At 51.8% G+C, this 22,913-nt stretch overlaps 10 protein-coding genes across 10 annotated transcripts; 5 read left to right on the plus strand and 5 right to left on the minus strand.

Annotated features, from left to right (window-relative positions):
- Nucleotides 1-137: 137 nt before the first annotated feature.
- IAR55_001775 (uncharacterized protein) lies at nucleotides 138-4,718 on the minus strand (the record flags this gene model as incomplete). The annotated part of the gene is made up of 22 exons (XM_066944898.1): nucleotides 138-252; nucleotides 312-417; nucleotides 471-488; nucleotides 545-884; nucleotides 931-1,237; nucleotides 1,286-1,360; nucleotides 1,408-1,423; nucleotides 1,483-1,518; nucleotides 1,569-1,689; nucleotides 1,737-1,851; nucleotides 1,900-1,992; nucleotides 2,214-2,272; nucleotides 2,333-2,385; nucleotides 2,540-2,648; nucleotides 2,696-2,746; nucleotides 2,832-2,948; nucleotides 2,995-3,090; nucleotides 3,135-3,242; nucleotides 3,293-3,620; nucleotides 3,675-3,793; nucleotides 4,229-4,630; nucleotides 4,683-4,718. 22 exons carry the CDS (start codon nucleotides 4,716-4,718, stop codon nucleotides 138-140), a joined length of 2,820 nt encoding a protein of 939 aa, XP_066804821.1.
- Nucleotides 4,719-4,971: 253 nt separating this feature from the next.
- IAR55_001776 (uncharacterized protein) lies at nucleotides 4,972-5,898 on the plus strand (the record flags this gene model as incomplete). Its single annotated transcript, XM_066944899.1, has 6 exons — nucleotides 4,972-5,031; nucleotides 5,091-5,187; nucleotides 5,232-5,277; nucleotides 5,331-5,360; nucleotides 5,580-5,602; nucleotides 5,651-5,898. The coding sequence occupies 6 exons, from the start codon at nucleotides 4,972-4,974 to the stop codon at nucleotides 5,896-5,898; spliced, it is 504 nt and encodes a 167-aa protein (XP_066804822.1).
- Nucleotides 5,899-5,929: 31 nt separating this feature from the next.
- Nucleotides 5,930-6,623, minus strand: IAR55_001777 (uncharacterized protein; the record flags this gene model as incomplete). Its single annotated transcript, XM_066944900.1, has 5 exons — nucleotides 5,930-6,019; nucleotides 6,075-6,134; nucleotides 6,185-6,257; nucleotides 6,315-6,402; nucleotides 6,467-6,623. 5 exons carry the CDS (start codon nucleotides 6,621-6,623, stop codon nucleotides 5,930-5,932), a joined length of 468 nt encoding a protein of 155 aa, XP_066804823.1.
- Nucleotides 6,624-7,005: 382 nt separating this feature from the next.
- IAR55_001778 (uncharacterized protein) lies at nucleotides 7,006-9,226 on the plus strand (the record flags this gene model as incomplete). Its single annotated transcript, XM_066944901.1, has 8 exons — nucleotides 7,006-7,074; nucleotides 7,131-7,373; nucleotides 7,423-7,644; nucleotides 7,697-7,900; nucleotides 7,955-8,052; nucleotides 8,108-8,175; nucleotides 8,223-9,092; nucleotides 9,150-9,226. 8 exons carry the CDS (start codon nucleotides 7,006-7,008, stop codon nucleotides 9,224-9,226), a joined length of 1,851 nt encoding a protein of 616 aa, XP_066804824.1.
- Nucleotides 9,227-9,578: 352 nt separating this feature from the next.
- IAR55_001779 (chaperone DnaK) lies at nucleotides 9,579-11,993 on the plus strand (the record flags this gene model as incomplete). The annotated part of the gene is made up of 8 exons (XM_066944902.1): nucleotides 9,579-9,641; nucleotides 9,709-9,776; nucleotides 9,828-9,860; nucleotides 9,915-9,997; nucleotides 10,052-10,130; nucleotides 10,183-10,385; nucleotides 10,438-11,831; nucleotides 11,883-11,993. The coding sequence occupies 8 exons, from the start codon at nucleotides 9,579-9,581 to the stop codon at nucleotides 11,991-11,993; spliced, it is 2,034 nt and encodes a 677-aa protein (XP_066804825.1).
- Nucleotides 11,994-12,399: 406 nt separating this feature from the next.
- On the plus strand, nucleotides 12,400-13,814 carry IAR55_001780 (pyridoxal kinase; the record flags this gene model as incomplete). Its single annotated transcript, XM_066944903.1, has 5 exons — nucleotides 12,400-12,475; nucleotides 12,532-12,615; nucleotides 12,670-12,867; nucleotides 12,926-13,037; nucleotides 13,088-13,814. The coding sequence occupies 5 exons, from the start codon at nucleotides 12,400-12,402 to the stop codon at nucleotides 13,812-13,814; spliced, it is 1,197 nt and encodes a 398-aa protein (XP_066804826.1).
- Nucleotides 13,815-13,848: 34 nt separating this feature from the next.
- Nucleotides 13,849-14,785, minus strand: IAR55_001781 (uncharacterized protein; the record flags this gene model as incomplete). The annotated part of the gene is made up of 8 exons (XM_066944904.1): nucleotides 13,849-14,004; nucleotides 14,052-14,107; nucleotides 14,170-14,262; nucleotides 14,315-14,402; nucleotides 14,453-14,471; nucleotides 14,531-14,601; nucleotides 14,656-14,734; nucleotides 14,781-14,785. The coding sequence occupies 8 exons, from the start codon at nucleotides 14,783-14,785 to the stop codon at nucleotides 13,849-13,851; spliced, it is 567 nt and encodes a 188-aa protein (XP_066804827.1).
- Nucleotides 14,786-14,827: 42 nt separating this feature from the next.
- Nucleotides 14,828-18,219, minus strand: IAR55_001782 (uncharacterized protein; the record flags this gene model as incomplete). The annotated part of the gene is made up of 23 exons (XM_066944905.1): nucleotides 14,828-14,919; nucleotides 14,969-15,033; nucleotides 15,110-15,140; nucleotides 15,194-15,241; nucleotides 15,296-15,433; nucleotides 15,579-15,624; nucleotides 15,679-15,741; nucleotides 15,896-15,920; nucleotides 15,966-16,086; nucleotides 16,142-16,159; nucleotides 16,204-16,288; nucleotides 16,360-16,419; nucleotides 16,487-16,639; nucleotides 16,698-16,724; nucleotides 16,787-16,848; nucleotides 16,901-16,939; nucleotides 16,994-17,065; nucleotides 17,129-17,215; nucleotides 17,272-17,378; nucleotides 17,426-17,498; nucleotides 17,633-17,814; nucleotides 17,875-17,983; nucleotides 18,036-18,219. 23 exons carry the CDS (start codon nucleotides 18,217-18,219, stop codon nucleotides 14,828-14,830), a joined length of 1,887 nt encoding a protein of 628 aa, XP_066804828.1.
- Nucleotides 18,220-18,816: 597 nt separating this feature from the next.
- On the plus strand, nucleotides 18,817-20,627 carry IAR55_001783 (uncharacterized protein; the record flags this gene model as incomplete). Its single annotated transcript, XM_066944906.1, has 7 exons — nucleotides 18,817-18,995; nucleotides 19,042-19,267; nucleotides 19,341-19,516; nucleotides 19,613-20,025; nucleotides 20,090-20,145; nucleotides 20,275-20,504; nucleotides 20,573-20,627. 7 exons carry the CDS (start codon nucleotides 18,817-18,819, stop codon nucleotides 20,625-20,627), a joined length of 1,335 nt encoding a protein of 444 aa, XP_066804829.1.
- Nucleotides 20,628-21,928: 1,301 nt separating this feature from the next.
- Nucleotides 21,929-22,364, minus strand: IAR55_001784 (uncharacterized protein; the record flags this gene model as incomplete). Its single annotated transcript, XM_066944907.1, has 2 exons — nucleotides 21,929-22,129; nucleotides 22,182-22,364. The coding sequence occupies 2 exons, from the start codon at nucleotides 22,362-22,364 to the stop codon at nucleotides 21,929-21,931; spliced, it is 384 nt and encodes a 127-aa protein (XP_066804830.1).
- Nucleotides 22,365-22,913: the final 549 nt, after the last annotated feature.

The raw sequence follows: 22,913 nt of genomic DNA on the forward strand, positions 1-22,913 counted from the left end.
CGATGCTGATCGCTTTGATCGTCGAAGGTCCAAGAACCAATATCTCATTCAGTCGTTGGAAGAATATGGTCGTCATGACGTCACGAGCAAATTGGTATGAAAACAATGCTACGTCTACGGGCATGCACACTTGATATCTACAACTGATCCACGTCCATCACCTCGACCGCCTTCGTCGAGTTACTCTCAGCTAACCATACATCGATCTTGGCCTTCAGCTCGGTGTCAGGAATACATTCCTCGAGCTTGAGTCTACATTAGATAGCTCAGCTTCTTGTGGTATGATCTTTCCTGACTACAGTTGCACTCACGGAACGTTGTTGAACGGGTCAACCTCCTTGGATAACAAAACCGTCCTGATCGTCCCTCGGTCGATGACAACTCGGGAGACCGGAAGAATGACAGGGTCTTTCATGACTGTGGAAGGTGGCTCAGTGTGGATTCTCAAGTCACAAGAGCAACAGACGTACGAGTGGACAACAGCGGATCTATCAGAGCCGGTCATCAGTCAGCGGTGTATTGCCATGTGATCTCAGAGACATACCAAGGAACTCGTCAGGGATCTCTCTCTCGTCCTCCAGCTTGATAGTAGCTCTCATGTCTTCCACCTTCTGCGTGAACGCAATGACCTCAGCAACCTCGGCATCAGTCATGATTGCCCTGTTCTTCAGCGTTCGAGCGAATTTTTCGAAGAGCTCCTTCGAATAGCTTCGGCCGTCATTGGCAACCGCACGGATAAAATCTGACTCCTTGGCCAGATTCAGATATATTTGAGCAATGGTAGCGAGTAGCTCCTTCGGCTTGAAAGAGAATTTGTCCGGATTCGATACTTTGAGTTCTGCCATCTTCGGTCCAATGAGTACAGTAAGATTTTCGTCCAAAGACTACAAAGAGATCAGTTCAGTTAAACGCAATAGTCGAGCTACTCACAGCAGCCAGTCGATCAACAATCTCAGCGGTCACAAAAGGCTCTGGGGTCGTAGCCGTGAGGTCTCGGATCAACTTGACATTCTCCAGACCCATCTGTGTATGGAACGGCGCGGATCCCTCGGCTTGTCGTACTTGACTCTCTAAATCCTCTCTTTCCGCTTGAGGCAGAGCTGCCCAGGAATCGGCATTAGCCTGCTGAGCCTGTATGGAGCTGACTTTCGCCAAGCCGGTGAGGGACTCTTCGAGGTGGAAGGTGGTGTCACTCATTAACATGTTGACGAATCGGATGAATTGGTCGAAATCGTCACTGTCGAGCATCAGCTCCAGCAGCCCATGCCGTGAACGGAAAGCTCACTGTCTCGCTTTCACAAACGCCTCTCTGTGGAGAGGATTGGTCCACATGGACTTGAAGATCCGACTTATGTCTCGTCTGAGGGGCCATCAGTGATGCCCTGTATCGGAAGACATCAAGCATACCTGAAATTGAACTTATCTGAGAGGACCGGTTATCAGCATCTGTGTCGTTGATAGCGATGCATATGCTTAACTCACCCCAAAATTGAGTGTGCCCTCCAGTCATCTCGACATCTGTGAACTTGTCAGCGATCCTCATCTTCTGTGGCAATGACGTGATGTACCAATGTAGAAACGGATGAGTGTTGGCATGAGATGTTCGGTCGAGATGCTGTGGACACTGAGGCGATCAAACAATGCGCCCCGACGCCAGTATCCCATCGGCCAGAGTCCGTAAGCAAGTATCTGGAAGATTGTCAGCAGATGGTCGGCGGATGTAAAATAGCACTTACAGAAACAAGCTTGGCTTTTAAGAAGGGGTTGTTGACGTAATTTGGAGAGAGGAAGGTGATAGCGAATGTGATCAGTGTATCTTTGTCGATGTCGTCCATGGCGTCGGGCTCATATCTGGGGACTCGTTAGCTGCATGACAACATAGCTCAACCGATCACTGACCTTGCCAAGAAATCGTAATACTCGGCAATGTTGTCGAACAGATACTCGGGCAGCATCCTAAAATCTAATGGTGCTTCCGCGGGAAGAGGCAAACTGTTCGATCAGCGATTGCCGAGTCCAAGGGTACTCACGCAATGGACTTTGCAGGGTGTTTTCGATCGGGGTCGACCAGTCGCACAAGCCAAGTCATTAGGAAACCGAGGAAGGAAATATTGAGTCTGGCCATGGATTTGTCAAGCAGTTGCGTGTCATATGCATGTATCGAGGCATGCAGAATAGCGATATCGGCCTGATAATGAGCTTGGCAGCCCTACGTGTGACTCACTTTAATCTTTTTGATACCTGCTTCGCCTTGTGCCTCCAATGCAGAATTCTGGTTTTGAGGTTGGTTATCAGCGGTACAATCCCGAACAGTTCCGCCTTGTCAACCCACCCCTGCCCAGCTTGCTCTGTTGGCTTCCATTCGCTTCAACTCCTTCTCCATCTCTGAGATGTTCTTCTCAGCTCGAGTTCGCGTGGCAATAGTTTTCACCACGCCGAGGTGAACGAATGCGTTTGTCAAAAAGAAAAGGTCGGAGATGAAATTGGGCTTTGCATCCACTTGACAAAGGTCAGTCATTTCATTGTTTGAACAACTTACCTTCCATCGCGTTGTTGAAGTATTCATCCGCCTCTTCTTTCGTACCCCTGATCTTGGTTTCTTCGTCGATGTTCAGCCGTTTCGAGGATTTGTAGTATCCTGAGTCGACCTTATCGATCTTCCCGTATCAGCTCGTCCCCAAGATGGGGAACATACCTTTGAGAACTGGACGTCCATCACAGGTTCGAACAGCTTCATGAGAACGATCTGCAAGTTGCACATGAAGCCGTCGGAAGAAACCGTCCTCGGATCGACCTGGTGATCAGCAAGGGCCCTACAATGGTACACTCACTCGCATACCAGCTCGCTTCTCGTTGAGTCGGAGAGTCAAGGAAAAGAAGTCGAGCACTCCTTCTCGTGATTCTGGGGACGCTCGCACGATCGCATTGTAGATATTGAACAACGATGTCTGAGTCATCATTAGACGACAGTCCGCTTTGACGTTTCAAACTCACGTGTAAAGCACTCAGTGTGTATCGCAGGTTGCTCTTGTTGGCATCGATGTCATCCTTCTTTCGATCGGTCGGGTTCGAAAAGTATGTCTTCCAGATCTCCGGCTACAAGGTCAGCAGCTGACTTGACTATATTTACTTACGAATTCTCTGGGGAAGACACTTAATCTTGTCAGAGGCCCCAGCAATGATTGCCATTCAAGCTTCGGAGCCGTCACATTCGGTGCGACCCATACGCCAAGCGAAGGAAGCTAACGGTATATTAGCCGGTGCTTTTCTGTTCGTTTGTCGCACGATTTACCAATGCAGCGATCCCCTTGACCTGAACGAGCAGGCCAACTGCGCCCAGATATCTTCTCCATTCAGGACCGAGCAGATCTGGTGTAGGTGTGATCTTGTACCACTCTTGAAAGAACAAGCTGAGAGTGGGCGTGATCACATCGGCCATTGTTTCGCTTGGGAAGCCCACAGAAAGATCGTTCAGGAATGGAAGCAAGTCAGAGCCGGATAGACTTGTAGAGGAGGAATGACCAGCGCTCGTCGTGGAGGTGAGGGAGTCAGGGTTGGGGGCGGTATCCGGTGTCACCGACAGAAGTAATGGTAGGAACTCGGCTGGACCAACAGGTTTTCTGGAGAGGCAGTCAGGTTGAAGTATGGACTGATGCATGAACACAGCTACTCACTCTGATGGTTGCGGGAACATTGTGGGATCCTCCAATGTCATACCGCAGTAGGATATGATTAAAGCCTTGAGTTTATCGAAAGTGCCGGTCCATGTGTGCTTCTCGTCGTTGGAGAACGCCTGCTCGTCAGAAAACGTAATCGATCGATCAACTCACCAGTCGGTGAGATTCCCGATTGGCGGCGTAGAGTCTCTTCCAGCTGCCAGTGAGGTATTTGAACACGGTCTCGTCGGTAGGTAGCCCAGCAAGGATAGTAAGTACATCCCCGTCATCGCTAAATGTCAGCGGACCATCGATTTGGGAAAACCTACGAGCTGGCCATCGATAGTGGGTCGAGCGACAGTCGAGCGATCAGGAGTCTATCTGCTAAATCCACGGTTGTCTGGAAAGGTTGTGAAATACCTGTTGCAAGTCAGCTATCAACTAAAGTTGCGAACTTACCTTCAGAAACGAGCTCTTGTTCCAAGTCTTTCAACCAGCAGAGTCTCCAGTCACTCTCTTGAGCCTTTTGTTTCTGTTTCGCGGTCAACGCCTGTCGATGTTAGTGGACTTACAGACAGAGTCACGGAGAAAACCTCGCCAACTTTCGATGTTTCCCATTCTGTATAATCAACATGCGGAAGACTTTGCTGCTGCCGTGATGCTACCACCCTTGGACCGATAGACTCGTTCGTAGGGGTGGCAGAAGATGGCCTTTTGCCCAGATTCAGCGCCGCCGGCTTCGATGATGTCGGCGCTGGAGAGGCGATAGCTCTAGGCTTGGGTGTGACTGTTGATGTAGGGGGGAGAGGGGGGCGAGAGGTCTGGATCGGGGTAGATAGAAGTCGGGAGCTGGCTGAAGCGGGTGTATGGACGGCTGAAGGTGCTGGAAGTGCTTCTGAGGCGGTTTGCGAGCTGGACGATTCTGGTGTCGCGAACGTTGAAGCCCCTAAGCGCGCGAGACGCTTGAGCCTGATCTACAGGAGAGGTCAACGATCTGTGGAACAGGCTGGCGTGACTACGACTTACCTTGTCAGCGTCACTGAGCTCGCTATTGTCCGACATGGTGTGCGCGCCTTTTGTCTGTTCGTAAGGACAGAAATGTTGTCGCTGAGGAATGATAGTGACAGAAATGGACTGGACTGACGACAACGCTTATGGCGACGATGGCGACCAACTTTCTCACGGTGACAACAGAATCCATGTTGTTAACACACTCTCAACCGTAACCGTACCACCTCATTTCAACCCATCTCTTCTCTTCCCTCTTGCACTTGATAGCCGTCCCATCCCAGTCAGAATAACAACCCGTAGAAAGATGGCCCAAGTGGTCACATGCTTAGATCAGCCCTCGTCTTATAGAGACAACAGGTCAGAGGTATGTGCCCTACATTCGCATCGAACGAGCTTGGTACGGGATTGACTCTCTGACAACAGATTGACCGTGAGACGGAGCGGCGACTGCTTGCGCTGTCTAGCACCCTCTACGTGGGCAATCTGAGCTTCTATACGACGGAAGCGCAGATGTATGAGCGTGAGTATCAAGTGACAGAACTATATCAAGCTGACGCTCTACAGTCTTCTCCACATGTGCAAATCCCGAGGAAGGAGGGGGTATAAAAAGGTACGGTATTCTGGTGTCTTCATCGTTGACTATGTCTGATGGTTGTTCCGCAGAATTATCATGGGACTGGATCGACATCAAAAGTAAGCGCGCTTCTTGTCGGAAGTCGCTGACAACAGAACGCCTTGTGGCTTCGCTTTCGTCGAATACTTCTTACACTCTGAGGCAGTCGACTGTTTACGATACATATCTGGGACTAAGTTGGACGAGCGAATAATACGGTGCGACATCGATCCAGGGTATAAGGAGGGAAGGCAATTTGGAAGAGGCAAAAGCGGAGGACAGGTACGGGACGAGTTTAGGCAGGAATATGACAGCGGTAGAGGTGAGTCAGCTTTTCCAATCATCGGTCCGATGCTCATTTTTCAATCAGGTGGCTGGGGCCATCAACGCTTGGAGGAAGAGCGACGACGGCAGGAGCAAGACCGCTTGCGTTCTCAAATGCAGTTCGACACTTATGCCGCTGTGGGAAGCGGTCTTGGTATGGCAGGGGCGGACGTTCCTCGAGGTGAAGGTCCAGCCGGGGATAGGCAAAAGAGGGGGAGAAGTGAGGACGAAGACGAAGATATTGAGCGAAGAGATGATGAGAAGCGTTTACGTGGTGACCGTGATGATGAATGACCTGTGTCCGAGATGTAATGCATATGCTCGTCTACTTTTGCACACGAGTGAAGATTGGAGATTTCTTCTCGTGGATTTGAGGTTGACCTTGGGGTGATCCGGGAATGGTCTTGGAGATGTTCTGTGACATGGGGGTGAGCGAGCTTCTGCAAGGGAGTCTTACGATGACCACCTACCAGTTTGGAGAAGACGCATTGGTTAAGTATCTTTTCCGGCTTTCGGCACGCTTGGAAGTACTGGACATAGGGTGAGATTTATGCACAACCGTCGGGTTGCCAATACTCACTTGGTTGTTTTTCTCTAAGCATTGCCAATGAGCGTCGAACTCGGCCAAACAGTTTTCTCTCAGCTTGCCAATTCTGTCCACATTGTCGTGTCAGTCATGACCCTTGCAAGAAGTCGTCATATCCACTCACACCTCAGCAGCACACCTCGTCACTTTTCTTCCTTCCTTCAAACAATGCGCTGGATCTCGGTTCTCCTGTTTGCAGAGCATGAAGTCCTCTAGAGCCATGAGTCAGTACTCATCCACCCATAAAGAACGGCATGTCGGCCCCTGCGAACCCACCGTTGACATCCTTGCAGTACTGGCCGATGAAGAAAGATGCGCTCTTCAGAGGAGCAGAGGTAGCTCCGAGCTCGTCGACATGAGGCACGGAAGACGGAAGAGGGTTCGGGTCGGTGTAAGGTTGGTCGGTGAGAACGGCGGATCTGTGACTGGCCATGACGGGGACGAGGAGGAGAGGTAGGAAGAGAGAAAGGGGGGTCCCTATGCGTAGGTTAATGAATGCTGGGATACCAACGAGGTTGTATGTATGGAATTGATTGATATGGGATTGGTTGTACCCCGGTCTGTCCAACTATACCCTGCTGCGCGCCTAATTTGACTGCAGCAGGCTTGACCGTTGACCGCATATCCCCGAAGGTCTCCAAAGTGGGTGGAGCAATTTGGACTGTGGCATCGTCACAAAAGTCGCGTCAACCCTCTCCGGGCCTCCACTCTTTTCAACCTCAAATCTCTGTGCGAACTGTTGCACGCCTTGGCCACCATCTGATATCTGACCGTTGTCAATTGCTCGCGGTCTTGTCGCTCTTCAACACCCAGAGATGTCTCGAAATCGAAGAGCGGCTGGGGCAGTCCGAGGTCCTTCGTCAGCGCTCACTTCCTTCCTTGCTGTAAGTCTTGATCAAAACGACAGACCTCTTGCCTTGACTGACATTTCATCCCGTAGGGTCTCGGTGTCGAGCCTTCTGAACGGCTGACCACTTGGGGAGACACTTCTTCTATCAACAGGTCTGAGCAACACGATGACCAAACACAGCTCGCTCATGATGGTCCGGTCCTCAACGATGCACAAGAACTCGATCCAGCTGGTGCAGTGACTGCTCGAACAGTTGTTGCGGGACCTAGCGTGGTGGGCGAGGGTACTCCAGATCTTGAAATAGGAGGTATGAAGAGAAAACGAGCGGTGGATGTACGTGTCTGCGGCATGGCACAAAACCTTGCTGATCTATGTTCAACAGGGTGATGGTGCCTCTGAAAAGGGCGTCACAAATAACAAAAGGGCTAGGGCGACGTCAATCGACTCCGACGATCTTGATGCGGACAACGGTCCTATAGCGGGTCCCAGCAAGTCTGTGACGCCTGTGATCGAGTCACCGAAACTGTCGTCTGGTGTAGCTGGGCCTCTCAAAGCTGTTGGCGAGTTCATGGACTGCGGACAATGCGGCAAGAAATTTACGGTGGTGTGTGTTTTGGCGCCTGCAAGGGACGATTATCCGCTAAGATTATTCACAGACAGCGTACACCAAGGAGCATCCCTCGAACCCGTCAACCTTCCTCTGCGTCAATTGCTGCTATGCTCTTGGTATCGATCCCTTTGCCAAGCCTAAGAAGGGTGCGGTGAAAAAGAAACCCGTCGCACGAAAAGATGTCCGATCTAAGGTCGTCCATTACGAGGAGCGTAAGGGTGTCTCCCCGCTTGGGGATATATGCATACATGTGAGTTGTGATCTCGTCAGCACGAGATATTGCAATTGACCTCCACCTTCACAGCTTATCGGCCAGTACATCGAGAACGTCGGTAAACTGGGAGACATAGGGGGCATCAATATGGACAAAGTTTGTAAAATCATCTCGAAGGGGAGACGTTTGTGAGCTATTGACTCTTTCTGACTGATGTCGTATGATCGACTGACGACGATGTAGGACCCCGGAGACGGCTCCTCTTTTCTATTCTGCCGACAGGGAGTCACTGGCCATGTATGATTGTACCCGTAGGTTTGGCATCCACACTGCCGAATGTCCCTGACTCCTTACTCAGGTCTGACGCCCGAGGCATTCATCACTCTGGGTAAACTTTGCCCCAATCTCACGTCACTTCACCTTCACCTATGTGGCCAGCTATCAACAGACGCCGTATCATCGTGGGGCAAGTGTTTGAAACACCTCAAGCGCCTTGAGCTGTTTGCCCCCTTTCTCGTACGCAAAGAGGGATGGATCAACTTCTTCAAGGCAGTCGGCAAGCACCTCGAAGGCTTCCTTGTTACTCAATCACCCAGGATCGACCTTGAAACCATTCAAGTCATGGTCAAATCCTGTCCAAACCTGACGGAGCTTCGCTTGGCAGAAATCGGGCAACTGAACAGCGATTGCATCGCTGCCCTCAAGCCGCTGAAGAAACTCAAGATCCTCGATCTGTCCTTCCCTGGCACACCCTTGCCCGACGATACAGTATCCGATCTCCTGTCAGGTGTCGGCGGCAATATTCAAAACCTCGTACTCGCCGACAACCCCGATCTGACAGACGCCGTCTTGCTCTCTATCGCTAAACACTGTCCACAACTCCGCAGCTTATCTCTTCGGAATGCCGTAGAGCTCACCGACGAAGGTGTTGCTTCGTTTTTCGTGCTGTTGAAAAAGCGTCAACAACCTGGTTTGGTACAAATCGATCTCGAAAAGGGTCATGACCTTAAAGAGAAGGCTCTGCGGGCCCTCATCGACCACTCCGGGTCAACGGTCGAAAGACTCAGTCTGTTGGGCTGGAGAGAGCTACCGGCGGATGCCATCAGTGAATTAACAAAGTGTACCAAACTGAGAGAGCTGAACATGGGTTGGTGTCGGAATGTCACCGATCATACGGTGAAGGATATACTGGAAGGATGCGAGGCTGTACAGCTGCTCAAGGTGTGGGGTGAGTTCGATCATCGCGCTGTCACGGTTCCTGTATATACTGACTACCATCTTATAGGATGCAATCAGCTCTCTGATGCTGTGCCTCGGAAGAAGGGTGTCAATGTTGTTGGGATAGAAACGCATTCGATATGATTGTACAGTACTCGTAGAGTACAATGTATGGTTGTAATGTTGTAGCTGTGTGCCACGTTCGGCGATACATGATGTCACACGCTTGCCACTATCAAATGCATTTTTGCCACCCAACCTATTTCACCTGTCGAGTATCGCCGATTGATTCCGATCTCAATCGCAGCACCAACTCACCTAGAAGATTCCACCTTGTGTTTTTTTTTTGTTTTTTTCCCCTCTTCTCGCTTGCGGCTCTCCTCCACTCTTTTCAAAAACCACGACAGCAATTCATATCATCATCTCTGACTCTGGGTTCTCTCTTCTTCACTCACGCTCTTCCGATCAACTCTCTTGTCTCTGATCGCCTCACAAAATGTTCGCTCTCTCTCGAACGCTCCGAAACACCTCAACCCTCAGTCCTCTGCGAAATGTCGCCGTAAGTGACCGTCATCGCTGAGCTATATTTCGATCGAGTACTGTCGCTGACTCGCTTCATCCCAAAGAGGACATCTTCCCCCCTTCTCACATCCAAGCGATTCAACAGTGGCAAGGTCTCTGGTCCTGTGATTGGGTATGCATGATCGTCGAGAAACAAAAACACCTCAGCTGACCTTGGTTCCAGTATCGATCTCGGAACGACCAACTCTTGTGTTTCGTAAGCCCAATCGTTCAAGCCGACCCCTCAAAATCACTGACGCCCGCTTCCTAGTATCTTCGAGGGAGGTGCCCCCAAGGTTCTCGAGAACGCTGAAGGTGCTCGAACAACCCCTTCCGTTGTTGCGTTCACCAAAGGTTAGTATGGGTTTGAAAGCTGCTTGAAGGCTAGTGGCTGACTTTCGTCTCCAGATGGCGAACGTCTCGTTGGACAACCGGCACGAAGACAAGCTGTTGTCAACGGCGAGAACACCATCTTTGCTTCCAAACGGTAAGCCTTGTGTGATCAGGCATATTACCACTGCTGAAACCCCTCTCCTCAGATTGATCGGCCGAAAGTTCAAGGACGCTGAGGTTCAGAAGGACATCGCGAACGTCCCATACAAGATCATTGCGCACAACAACGGTGACGCTTGGGTCGAGGCTCGAGGCGAGAAGTACTCTCCTTCTCAGATCGGTGCTTTCGTTGTTGGCAAGATGAAGGACACCGCTTCCGCTTACCTCGGCAAGCCCGTGAAGCATGCCGGTGAGTTTCATGTATGAGTTAATTTCACCACACTGGTACTGACTTCTCCCAGTCATCACCGTCCCCGCTTACTTCAACGACTCTCAACGACAGGCTACCAAGGATGCTGGTTCTATTGCTGGTCTCGAAGTCCTTCGTGTCATCAACGAGCCTACCGCTGCCGCTCTCGCTTATGGTCTTGACAAGACAGATTCCGCCGTCATCGCCGTATACGATCTTGGTGGTGGTACCTTCGATATCTCCATCCTAGAGATGCAAAAGGGTGTCTTCGAGGTCAAGTCCACTAATGGTGACACCCATCTTGGTGGTGAGGACTTCGACATTGCCCTTGTCAACCACATCTTGGCTGAGTTCAAGAAGGAGAGCGGTATCGACGTGTCCAAGGACCGAATGGCCATTCAACGAATCCGAGAAGCAGCTGAGAAGGCCAAGTGCGAGTTGTCAAGCGCTGGATCTACCGACGTCTCTCTTCCCTATATCACCGCTACTGCCGACGGACCTCAACACATTAACCTCAACCTCACCCGAGCGCGATTCGAGTCCATTGTCAAGCCTCTCGTCGACCGAACCATTGACCCCTGTAAGAAGGCTCTCAACGATGCCGGTGTCAAGGCTTCTGAGATCAACGAGGTCATCCTTGTCGGTGGTATGAGTCGAATGCCCAAGGTCATCGACACCGTCAAGGGCGTCTTCGGCAGGGAGCCTAGCAAAGGTGTCAATCCTGATGAGGCTGTCGCCATCGGTGCATCTATCCAGGCCGGTGTCCTCGCCGGTAACGTTACCGATATTCTTCTCCTCGACGTTACTCCTCTTTCTCTCGGTATTGAGACCCTCGGTGGTGTCTTCACTCGATTGATCAACCGTAACACCACCATCCCTACCAAGAAGTCCCAAACCTTCTCCACCGCTGCCGATGGTCAGACCGCGATCCAGGTCAAGGTCTACCAAGGAGAGCGAGAACTCGTCAGGGACAACAAGCTCTTGGGTGACTTCCAGCTCACAGGTCTTCCTCCTGCCCCCAAGGGTGTTCCTCAGATTCAGATTTCGTTTGACATCGATGCCGATGGTATCGTCAACGTCGGAGCTGTTGACAAGGCCACCAACCGAGAGCAATCCATGACCATTGCTTCTTCTTCTGGTCTCTCCGACAACGAGATCGAGCAAATGGTTGCCGACTCCGAGAAATACGCCGAGGCCGACAAGCAACGACGACAGGTCATCGAGGAGGCCAACAAGGGTGAGAGCTTCGTCACCGACACCGAGAAGTCGATGGCCGAGTTCGAGTCTCAACTCGACGCCGCCGAGAGGGAGAAGGTCAAGAAGCTTTTGGGCGAGCTTAGGGAGATTGCTGCCAAGGGTGCCGCCGGTGACGCCAGCGTCAAGGCCGAGGACATCAAGTCCGCTCTCGATGCCGCTCAACAGGCTTCTTTGGGTCTTTTCCAAAAGGTACGTGCTTAGCTCATTGTAGAAATGCGTTTATTGACTGTCCCTGTGCAGGTTTACGAGAAGAGAAACGCCGAGTCCCGATCATCCGAGTCTAGCTCCTCCGACTCTGAGTCTTCCAACACGTCCGACTCTTCTGCCTCTGAGGGCGAGAAGAAGCAATAAGGAATCAATCGCCAGAATGAATCGGGCTGTCCTTTCTCTCGCAACACTTCTCATACTTGTATACCCACCTTTCCTCAGCAAAAGCATGTGTGCCTACAATTTGGCTATATGACGGCAATTTGGTAGCATTCAATCTCATATTTCTTATTTAGCATTAGTCATCACTGGTCTTGGTAGGCGGAAGAGACGAGCGGACGAAACAGTCCAATAGCATTTTGTACGATGATGAATAAGAAGTCACCCCTCTGCGAAGCATCACACATATTAATTCATCCCTCGCTATCAGCGGACTTGTCCGCTCACTCCACCTCCGCATCTCGACGACTCGGAAGAGAATGGTGTCCCATCTTTCCCATCTTTGTGACATATACTGAAAACAACCAAAACCGGAGGCGACAGACGAGACATGGCAGCATACAGCAGCGCCCCTGACCCAGGCAGAGTGCTGTCTATCCAATCGCACGTTGTTTCGGGATACGTAGGTACGTCCGTATCGTCCAGTCCTGCGGGGTTCTTTCGTGGCTCAATGACATTACAGGCAACAGAGCTGCTACATTCCCGTTACAGACATTGGGATACGATGTCGACGTGATCAACACCGTTCAATTCTCCAATCATACTGGTCAGTGCTAGGCCTTATTTGACACAGAAAGTCGACTCATTAGCGACTCCACAGGTTACGGACATGTGAACGGTCACAAGACAACCCCCGAACAACTGACGGCTATCTTCGAGGGCCTTACCACCAATGGTCTCGTCTCGCATTCTCGCATCTTGACCGGCTACGTGCCAGGCGCAGAGGCTCTGCAGGTGGTATCGGATCAAATCCGTCAAATGAAAGAGGTCGACCCCGACCTGATATACGTGCTTGACCGTGAGTACATTTTCAGACTCATGCCCGAGTGGTCGCCCTAACACTGGCTTGCTCATAGCGGTCATGGGAGACATGGGCACTGGTCTATATGTCTCCAAAGAGGTGGTGCCCATCTACAAGAGCATGTTGAGCATCGCAACGGTGATTACGCCCAATCAGTTCGAGGTGGAGTAAGTAGAACCTCGACCCCACGCTGACACCCGCGCTGATGACGATTCAGACTATTGTCCGGTATCAATATCAACTCGCTCCCAACCCTTCACACCGCATTGCATCAGCTGCATACGACTAGCTCCCTCCCTCATGTCGCATTCTCATCCATTCCCTTGCCGATATCGCTCGTCGACTCGTTATCTCTGCCTTCACCGCCAGCCTCCTACACCAGGCTGTTGCCGGATCCTTTACCTCAATGGTACGATGCGGCTGGAGTCGGTGCCCCCGAAGACGAAGTGCTCGTATGTTTCGCCAGCACGTGGGCAGATGGCAAGATGGACACATGGGCGTTCGCCCTCCCCACCATTAGAGGATACTTCTCTGGAGTCGGAGACCTATTCTCCGCCATGGTGCTGGCTCACTTTCAGAATCCAGACTCTGTCTCCGAACTCCCGCCTCTCCCTCACGCTGTGTCCAAGGCCCTGCTTGCTGTCCAGCAGATCCTTCTGCGGACGCACTTGTACTCGCTAGGTCAAACGGGTGCATCTGGAATGGCGACGCCGCGTCCCCTCCATCGTCCGTCAGACCAAACGACCTCAGGGTCCGTCATACCGTCAGACACTGAGTTAGACGCCATCAACCCTTTAAACCCAAAAGATCCCAAGCGGAAAGCCAAGCGGATGAGATTGAGGGAACTGAGGGTAGTTCAGGAACGAGCACTGATACAAGACGGAGGAGAGGGCTGGCCGGGTAGACAACTAGATTGGGATGACCTACTCAGACATGGGATGTAATGCATTTGACATGGACATACAGACTGTGTTAACCTCATGCTTCTTCATACGTGTCGTCGCTCGAACGGATGACTTCAACACATCTCCTGAGGGTATCGCGACAGCTGTCCTGGATTTTGGCAAGGGTGTCTGCGAATGTTGTGTTGTCGAGTCTCGAAGTCTCAACGAGCTGAGTCAACCGTCCTCGAAGCTTGCCTCAAGTTAGCTTCCAAGCAATGTTCAGAATTGGATACCAACCTCGTACAGCGTTTTACGTCGCAGCACCACGGCAGTGGCTTTGCTTGATCCCTTGCCTGCGAGTGCGCGGCATTAGCTTACACCGACGATCTAGCACTAAAAGGTCTTATGTACTCGCCTTGTTCTTCCAGTTCGCTCAGCTGCATGGCTGTCTCTGTGGCCTTCTCCATGACGTCGGACGGTAAGGATGCCAATTTCGCCAGCTCCAGGCCTAGGGTCACGAGTCTCAGCTATCACATGGTTTCAGAACTGACACCACACACCATAGTGTTGGACAGTCGTTGCACCTTCTGCGATCTTGTACGAAAAAGTCGTCGCGAACTCGGGAGAGTCGGGGGATAGACCGTTGACCTAGATAGAATCAAGCAATCAATCCCGTGTAACAGGGATCTTTTTCTTACCTTAGTTCGCAAGTGAAGCCTGTCGAAAGGTCAGCCGCAAGCGTTCAAGGCGTGTCTCGTTCACAGAGGCAGACTGACTTGACCACACCAGGAAGATTGCCCAGGGTGATTGCCAGGTCTTGAAAGTGAGTAGCGAAGAAGACAAAAGCCTACAGCGTAGAAATGCGATCAACAATGTTTGACAGGGTATCTCATGACGCAACTCGCCTTTCTTTCGATGAGGGACTCGGCAATCGCATGAGACAACCCAAGCCCCTCGAGGGGAGCGGTGCCTCGGCCAAGCTACCTGCGTCTCAGCTCCACGTGTGGACTCAGACACTCGTCTCACCTCATCTATCAGTATCAAAGATCGCGGTGTCGCAGCCCCTGGTCACATCAACAACGATTCAGGAGACCTATCTCACCTAACATCATCGCAGATGTTGCCATTTCTAAAGCAAACGTGGACAAGCCTTCTTCCATCGAGTCTGGCAGGTAATCATCAGTGCATCCTCACGTATCTGGTCTCGTGCCCACCGTTGTTGGACATGCGTGTCAACAGGGCATCGTGAAGTTTGAAGCTCGCGTATTCAGCGGGAACACTGCGTTTCTCAGCTCATCATTTGCTTCTCGAACTTACAAACACCCGATCATCGCTTGAACAGTCAACAACCCCACTTGGCGGAGGTAAGTGCTCTTTCCTGACATGCTGAAGCCCCAAGGTCAATGGGGCTTGACGCGTTGGACGAGGAGCAAGCATACTTTGCACCTTGAATGAGCTGGAAGTTTGACGGTCCATCGGCGGCGTAGCTGAGCTCGTCCGTCAATGCCAGTGCTGGTAGTAACATCTCCGGAGAGACATACATGTCGTTTGGTATGCAGTCCCCCACTCCCAAAGCTCTATCAAGAATCGGATGCCGTCCGCTGCGAACCTTACCCGTATGGTCAGGTCACCCAAGGCTAGCATCCTTACCGCAAGCGAGCCTGCGAACTCTGGCCGCACTGTCATCCCGCACATCAGTCACTGTGGCAGCTGGGTCGCGAGGAGAGCCTACCGCAGCTTCGACCTTTTCTTCTTGGTTAGCTAACGGATCTCCCCGGGCGTTGCGCGTGAACAGTCCGCCCTAAGCAGCTGTGGTGCACTTACTCTCGGCGGTGTAGGCGAAGCTCGCCACAACATCGAGAACCGCAATCTGCTCAGCGAAATGTGTTAGTCTACATGATGTCTACTATCGCAGTTGCCTCACCGTCTCTGTGCACCGATAGAGAGCCCCTTGTCGGGTTAGCGACTGCCACGGAGCGAGACCTACCTATATGTATCAAGATTTCGTTGCACATATCCCTCACTCTCTTCCCACTGAGTAGCAGGATGTCTTCACGAGACTCGGTCAGCATTTGGTTCATAGTTTGCTTGGGCCGGCAATCAGCTACATAACATCATGTCACCGACTCGTAGTCACCTACCAGTTCATGAGATGTGAACCGAATCCTAGACGGGGTCAGTCATACCTGTCCTCAACTGGAGAGAACATACTTGTATTTGCCTCTGTCAGTACAATGAAAGCCTGTCGGCAACAAATCGATCTGATCTTTGGGCGTTGCAAAGTGGTACTTGTGGTCCACGATTTCCAGGACACAATCGAGCGAGTGTCTTCCTGTCGAGTATGTAACCCTTGTCAGGGTTTGTAACCTGTGACCGGTGGTACTAACGGTTGACCTGCTCCAAGACTGTTCTTGGCTAGTCAGCATCAAATGCGAAAACCAAGACTCACGCTCATAAATATCAGACACATTCTCTTCGTATGTCTTGCGCGCTGTCTCAAGTAATGGGTTACATGTCGGCTTGACTGCCCACAACTGAAGAGGCTTAGTGCTTGTCTGTTTGCCGGCCCGAAGAAACGGTTTCTCTAGGGACTCTATTAACTTACATCAGCAGGAGTGACAAGCCCTTTTATTTTGCACAACCCACGGTGGACCAGGATCTCAATCTGCCTCAAACGAGGATCTGCAAGATCCTTGAAAATCAACGCGATGTCCCAGCACACTGTTATCTACCTTCTCAACCTTCTGCAGCAATTTAGAGCTGCTGCCAACCAGTTCCAATCGGACGATTTCCATACTCTCGAGGTACGTGGATAGATGAAGGAGCATGTTGATTCGAGAGGAAGTCGTGGCGACATCCACCAACATAGGTCTCCCCTGGGAGAGCTACGAGTGGTCAGCTGAAAGCAAATCAAGTACAGCAGTGAAGCATGCTCGGCGTTACCTGAGCAATGGTCGTGTCGAGGTCGGCCTAAGCATGTTGGTATTTTATGAGTGAGAGTTCGAATGGCAGGTTCAGTCTCGAGAACACACCTTCGGAAGCAATTCAAACTTCGCCCGAAGGCGTTTAATCTTTTCAGAGCCGTGCAAAAGCTCTAATCAAAACAAGTCACTGAACCGAAACCCCTTATATTAGCCTTTGCTCACCTTGGACAGCATCGAGTCGCTCGTCGATTTCAGATGCAACTGCAATCACTGGTCACTCGAGTGACCTCCATATGGGAAAACCGGTGGTCTTACTGTTGCATGGCTGTAAGATACTTGCTCGGAGCAATCGAGCGCCCATCGGGGTGTGACAGTGATTCAGAATACCTTGACGTCAAACAAAAGTAGGATCAGCAGAGTCAGGTGCGTAATGTGGCTGAGTAAGCTCACCGAAGAGAGTGTTGTCGGTCTTTCCAGTGATCTTGTTCCTAACCAGCTCCAAATTACTGGCAGTGTCTGGATCGATGTACATGATCCCTGGCGCGTCACATCAGCTTCAGGTCAAGGGTTTCCTTATGCCAGGTCATACAGACCTTCTGACGGTGCGTATTGAACATTGAGACTTCCGTTCTGGAAGGTTATGTTCTTGTACATGTGCAACCAAGCTATCACTGCTGAAGCTGCACAGAGGGCATACTGTCTGTATATATATATGAGTGGGGATGACCACGTTTCTATCCTACTCACTTGCTTGCAACATTCATCATGGTGAAAGCTTTATTGTCGTCGTCCACTCCGAGCAGGGAAAGAAATTCCAAGCCTGCAGCTAGTCAGTCCTCCTCCGTTCGTTTCCCTCACCTTGTTCTGCGTTCCACAACGCTCGTTCCACCCCACTGCAATCTTGGCCCAGCTCTTCCTCCAATTTCGACACTAGCGTGGCAGACGCCTGCCTACCTTTCCTCCATCCCCTATCCGCCCCACCCCCAAGCCTTGAAGGTAGCTCGGTGTCGGGTATGAGAACTTTCTGAGGAGGGTATAGATGGAGTTGATGCAGAGTCTTGTTGAAAGCTACATCTTTGGTGTCAGCTCCAGCCTCATTATCGTCGGAGGAAACTCCCACATGACGTATCGGCGAGCTGAGAGTGATCGATCAGAAGAAGCTATGTCCGACCTGGCTTGAGACTTACTTGAGTCACAACAGTCTGTCCCCCTTCCCGGTGAGCGAGCCCAGCTCATGACGGTGGCGGGAACTTACATGACCAGTGGCGACGTTGATTGCAGCTATGCCAACTTCCACGCCCTCGCCTTGATGCAAGGTCAGAAGCTATTTTACCATGGTCCATTCCTAAGAACTTGCCTCTGCCCTGAAGAACCGCCACGTAGTACACATCGGCATCTTCGTCTCGATTGGAAACGTAGGTAGAAGCCTGTAATCTAGGCTGACCCGTCGTCGAACCTCGGTTACAGCGTACGCCTCCGTATAGCTTGGAAGACGTTGATGCTCTGGTAGAGCGCCTACCAGCCGCATCTGGGGTCTTCATGCTCGCTGTCAAAGTCTCTGAACGAAGGAGGCATTCGAAGAAGAGGGATTGAAGAAAGCAAGGGTGAGGAGAAGTGAAGGGGACAGAAGACGAGGAAAAGAAGTGGACGGTGGCGACGACCGAAATCATGCGCGCTTTGGCCTTCTTCTCATGGAATCATTACGTCATCTTCCGTGGGGGTGTCTAGATCTCCTCCATCCTGCTGCTGCATCCACCGGACACGGGATTTTTCCCAGATGCGGCCGCCTCGAGTGAGCCAGCCAGAAGAAGGTGGGGTGCATGATTAAAGGGACATGGGGGACAGGGGCTGGTTATGGTTTGGTGATATGCCGTCACCCTCTTTGGGATCCCCCACCCTGAATCGAGGTGCATCACCTGGTGAGATACTTACTTGCTCACTGCTGCTGCTGCCAACAGAAGCAACCCAAACCAAAAATGATGGTGAACCCAATACACAATCATCTTCCCTTTGCGACCGTATCACCACCACCACCAAAACCACCACCACCAACAACAACAACAAGGTCAACTACTCTGTGAATAAAACAATTGATCACGTCTGCATCCATTCACCCTCCTGTGTCTCCTCCTCCTCCAATGTTCCAAAAGGTCTCCGACAAATTCCATCGCAAACAACAGTCGTCGACCTCCACGAAACATTCATCCTCTCCCTCCTCACCCACAGTCCCACAGAGCGCTTCACTCGTCAAATCCAACTCGCAACCCCACTCATCCACAGATGGCACCAGCCCCACCCCCATGGAAGGTATAGAGAGGTGGGTCAACGGATGATCGACGCTGTCCCCGCTGACCGACGTCTAGCAGCTACCCCAAACACCCTGGTCCTGGCTCTTCCGCATCATCGTCCCTCTCGACCGTGCCACCACAAGCCCGTACACTCTCCGCCGCGTTGGGCGTTCATGCCATTCCGGAGACTTCTCGCACCATGAGCGTGGAGATGACCGATGCGAGTCGACCTTTGCCCTCCCGCAACAGCAGTGCGGATGAAGAGAGGATGAGGGAGAAGGCGCGAGAGGCACAGGAGCAGGTGGGTTGGTAGGAGGTATCATCGCTGACGCCAGGCGGCCGCGGCGCAAGCCAACCTGCACAACGCGACGCAGCAAGCCCGAGTAGCAGCTATCAATGCGGCCGCGACTCAAGCGGCTTTAGAAACCACCACGACCCAACTGCCCGCCACGGCTAAAGTCTCCGCTGCAACAGGAGGCGCTCAACCTGGCCAACCACTCCGGAAGACGGCCGGTCGTTATGCCCTCGCCGACTTCCACATCGAGAGAACGTAAGTCACTGCCAGTCTCGACTCGAGTTGATCACGCAGCCTCGGAACTGGGTCTTTCGGCCGTGTGCATCTCGTCAAATCCAAACACAACGGAAGGTTCTACGCTGTCAAAGTGCTGAACAAGGAGAAAGTCATCAAGATGAAGCAAGTCGAGCATACCAACTCCGAGCGAGAAATGCTGGTCCGGGTCCGCCATCCCTTCCTAGTCAATCTCTGGGGAACCTTCCAAGATGTCAACAACCTCTATATGGTGATGGACTTTGTCGCCGGTGGTGAACTATTCTCTCTCCTGCGAAAATCTCAGCGATTCCCCAACTCCGTGGCAAAATTCTACGCAGCTGAGGTGGCCCTTGCCCTTGACTACCTCCACTCCCTTGACATTATCTATCGCGATCTGAAACCCGAAAACCTGCTGCTGGGCGCCGATGGTCACGTCAAAGTCACTGATTTCGGCTTTGCAAAGCACGTCCCGGACATCACATGGACCTTGTGTGGCACTCCAGATTATCGTGAGTCGCTCGCCACGTCTTTCGCGCTAATCTGCAGTCGCTCCCGAGGTGGTTCAATCCAAAGGCTACAACAAGAGTGTCGACTGGTACGCCCTTGGCGTTTTGATTTTTGAAATGCTTGTAAGTTCTGCCAACGTGAGACCCTCTGACACCCTCAGGCAGGCTATCCCCCATTCTTCACTGAAGACGGAAACCCGATGAAACTTTACGAAAAGGTGGGTGCACGTTTTTCGACATCGCTGACCGCAGATCATCGCGGGCAAAGTCCGCTACCCTACCTACTTCGACGCTCTCGCCAAGGAACTGCTGAAGAACCTCCTCGTCGGCGATCTTACCAAACGATACGGTAATCTTCGCGCCGGGTCTTCGGACATCTTCGCCCACGGATGGTTCGCAGAAGTCGACTGGGACAAACTATACCGACGGGAAATCCCTGCACCCTATGTCCCTAAGATCGAAGGAGAAGGGGATGCTAGCCAGTGAGTCAAAAATTACACAGAATCTCGCTGACTCTCAGATTCGACCGATATCAAGAAGCAGATGTCAGTGCATATGGAAAGACTGGAACGGGGCCGTATGATCACTTTTTCACCGAATTTTAGGTATCTGACTGTTACGCGCGGTGGAGGCAGTTTGTACTTTGCATCTCTTCATACATCTTATATGTATTTTACAATTGGATCCATACTGTCTCTCGCAAACATCATGCCATCCACGCTGCTTGATGGCAACCATACTTTTCCCCCTTTCTACGCATGCTACCTGCTTCGCTCGAAGGCTGTGTCGAATTCCAATCGGACCTATGTCGGTTCCACTCCGGATCCTCCACGGCGCATCCGTCAACATAACGGGGAGCTTACGCAAGGGGCTTTGAAAACGTCAAAGTTCAGACCATGGGTGAGTGTGATACCATCGGCCCCGCTGACAAGCAGGAGATGCAAATGATCGTCTTTGGGTGAGTTCGACCTGACTGAAACTGACTGACTGCAAGCTTTCCGAGCAAAGTCACCGCGCTGCAGGTGAGTGTATCGGCTTTGATTTAGCTTACATCAGTTCGAATGGGCTTGGCAAAAGCCTGAACTCTCTAGACATCTGCGCGTCTATAACGACGACACCACTGGCTCATCACCAATCTTCAAGAAGGACACGAAGCGCAATTGGGTACAAAGGAAGATCACGTAAGTTATCAGGCCCCGACCTCCGCTCACATCTCAAGCGTCGCACACACCCTACTTTCTCTCCCACCCTTCTCGCGACTGCCCCTTCACCTTCGCTTCTTCACTCCCGAAGCCTTCGATATCTACAACCAAGTCGTCGCCGCCTCTCCCCTTTCTCCCTCCGTAACCATCACTCTCGATCTCGGTGGGGTTTCTGGATCCACCGGGAGGCGAAGGGAGAGCACCCGTGGGGTTCAAAGTCTTGCCGGACCCATAGACGTCAAAGATACTGAGTTTCGCCAAGGCGCAGCCGTATGGAGCAAGTGGAAAGAGTTGAGGACTCGCATAGATGCTGGAGAGTCTTTCACATGCAGTGAATGCACTCTCCCGATCGCATTTGAGGTGAGCCAACTGCCCCGATCAAGCTGACGCCAGGATCACTTCCAATTCACCCTCTGCCCATCCTCGTGCAACCATCTGGCACACCTGACGTGCCTCGCATCTTATTTCCTCCGCTCCGACCCTTCACATATCCTGCCTCACGTCGGCACCTGTCCCTCATGTCATGACACGCTGCAATGGGGTCAGATCATTCGCTCCTGCTATGCACGTAAAGAAGGTATTGAAAGGGAGCTTCGAGCCGCCGGAAAATCACGAAAACATCGTCCTCCCTCTACAGATCCCGACTCGTCGGCCGATCAAAACCCCTCTCACTCGTGATAGGACATCACAGGTTTAGACATGCATCACTCGCCGATTCCCTCGGCTGCATCATCCTTTATGCGCAACTTTGCCACCTCCTCCAACGGATCCTCCTTTGCTTGCTCCGCCTCGGGCTCGGGTGAGACATCGGTCGGTGGCGTGTGATCATCCTCGGACTCCACCTCCTCGGACTCCACCTCCCCGATCTCCCCCTCGCTATCTTCCTCTTCCTCTGTCAGGTAATCCTCCCAATCAAGCTACATGTCAGCCGCATTGTTCCCCCTTTTTTGAACTCACATAATCGTAGATCACGCGCACGATTAGACTGCAGCTGGGACAGATGGCGATTTCCTCTCCATCCCTCAGCTGGCCCTTTGAGATCTCGAAGCGATCTCCGCACGGACAAGGGTAGTGGAACACCTTGGCCAGTGGATCCCACGCGAAATCTTCAATCTCCAACTCATCGTAGTAATTTGGCATGTTGTTGATGTATCTCAAAAAGTGTTGGTAGGATTTGGAATCAACTTTTTTTGGCCGGTGATAACAGAAGAGAAAATGATGCAGATATTAAATGGGGGGAATCAACACGCTCGTCATTCCAGGCACGGTCCCACTACTCTCTGTGGAGGGCCCCACTCTGCCATTAAGAACACCTGGAAAGAACGTCATCATCATCAATCCACATCCACCTCCCCCGGTTCTCTGATTCTTCATCTTCATCCTCTACAAATCATCAACACAGCTTTTCAACAAGATGACCTGCAACACGTCAACAGATGGTGAGTCCAAACATCCGCGGAAACATCGCTGACCTTCAGGTACTGGCGTTGTCCAGCTCGACCCCTGGTGAGCACACAGCCTCCTAGGCGCAACTGACACACAGGCTCGAACCGTTCTCTCCTGCCCTTCGAAAACGCTACTCCGCCTTCCAGAAACAACTGGACCTGATCAATCAGTATGAAGGAGGTCTCGCACGTTTCTCGGAAGGGTACAAGACCATGGGTTTCCAGGTCGATGATCATGGCGGCG

Source organism: Kwoniella newhampshirensis, chromosome 3 (assembly GCF_039105145.1).
Source record: "Kwoniella newhampshirensis strain CBS 13917 chromosome 3, whole genome shotgun sequence".
Classification (NCBI taxonomy): domain Eukaryota; kingdom Fungi; phylum Basidiomycota; class Tremellomycetes; order Tremellales; family Cryptococcaceae; genus Kwoniella; species Kwoniella newhampshirensis.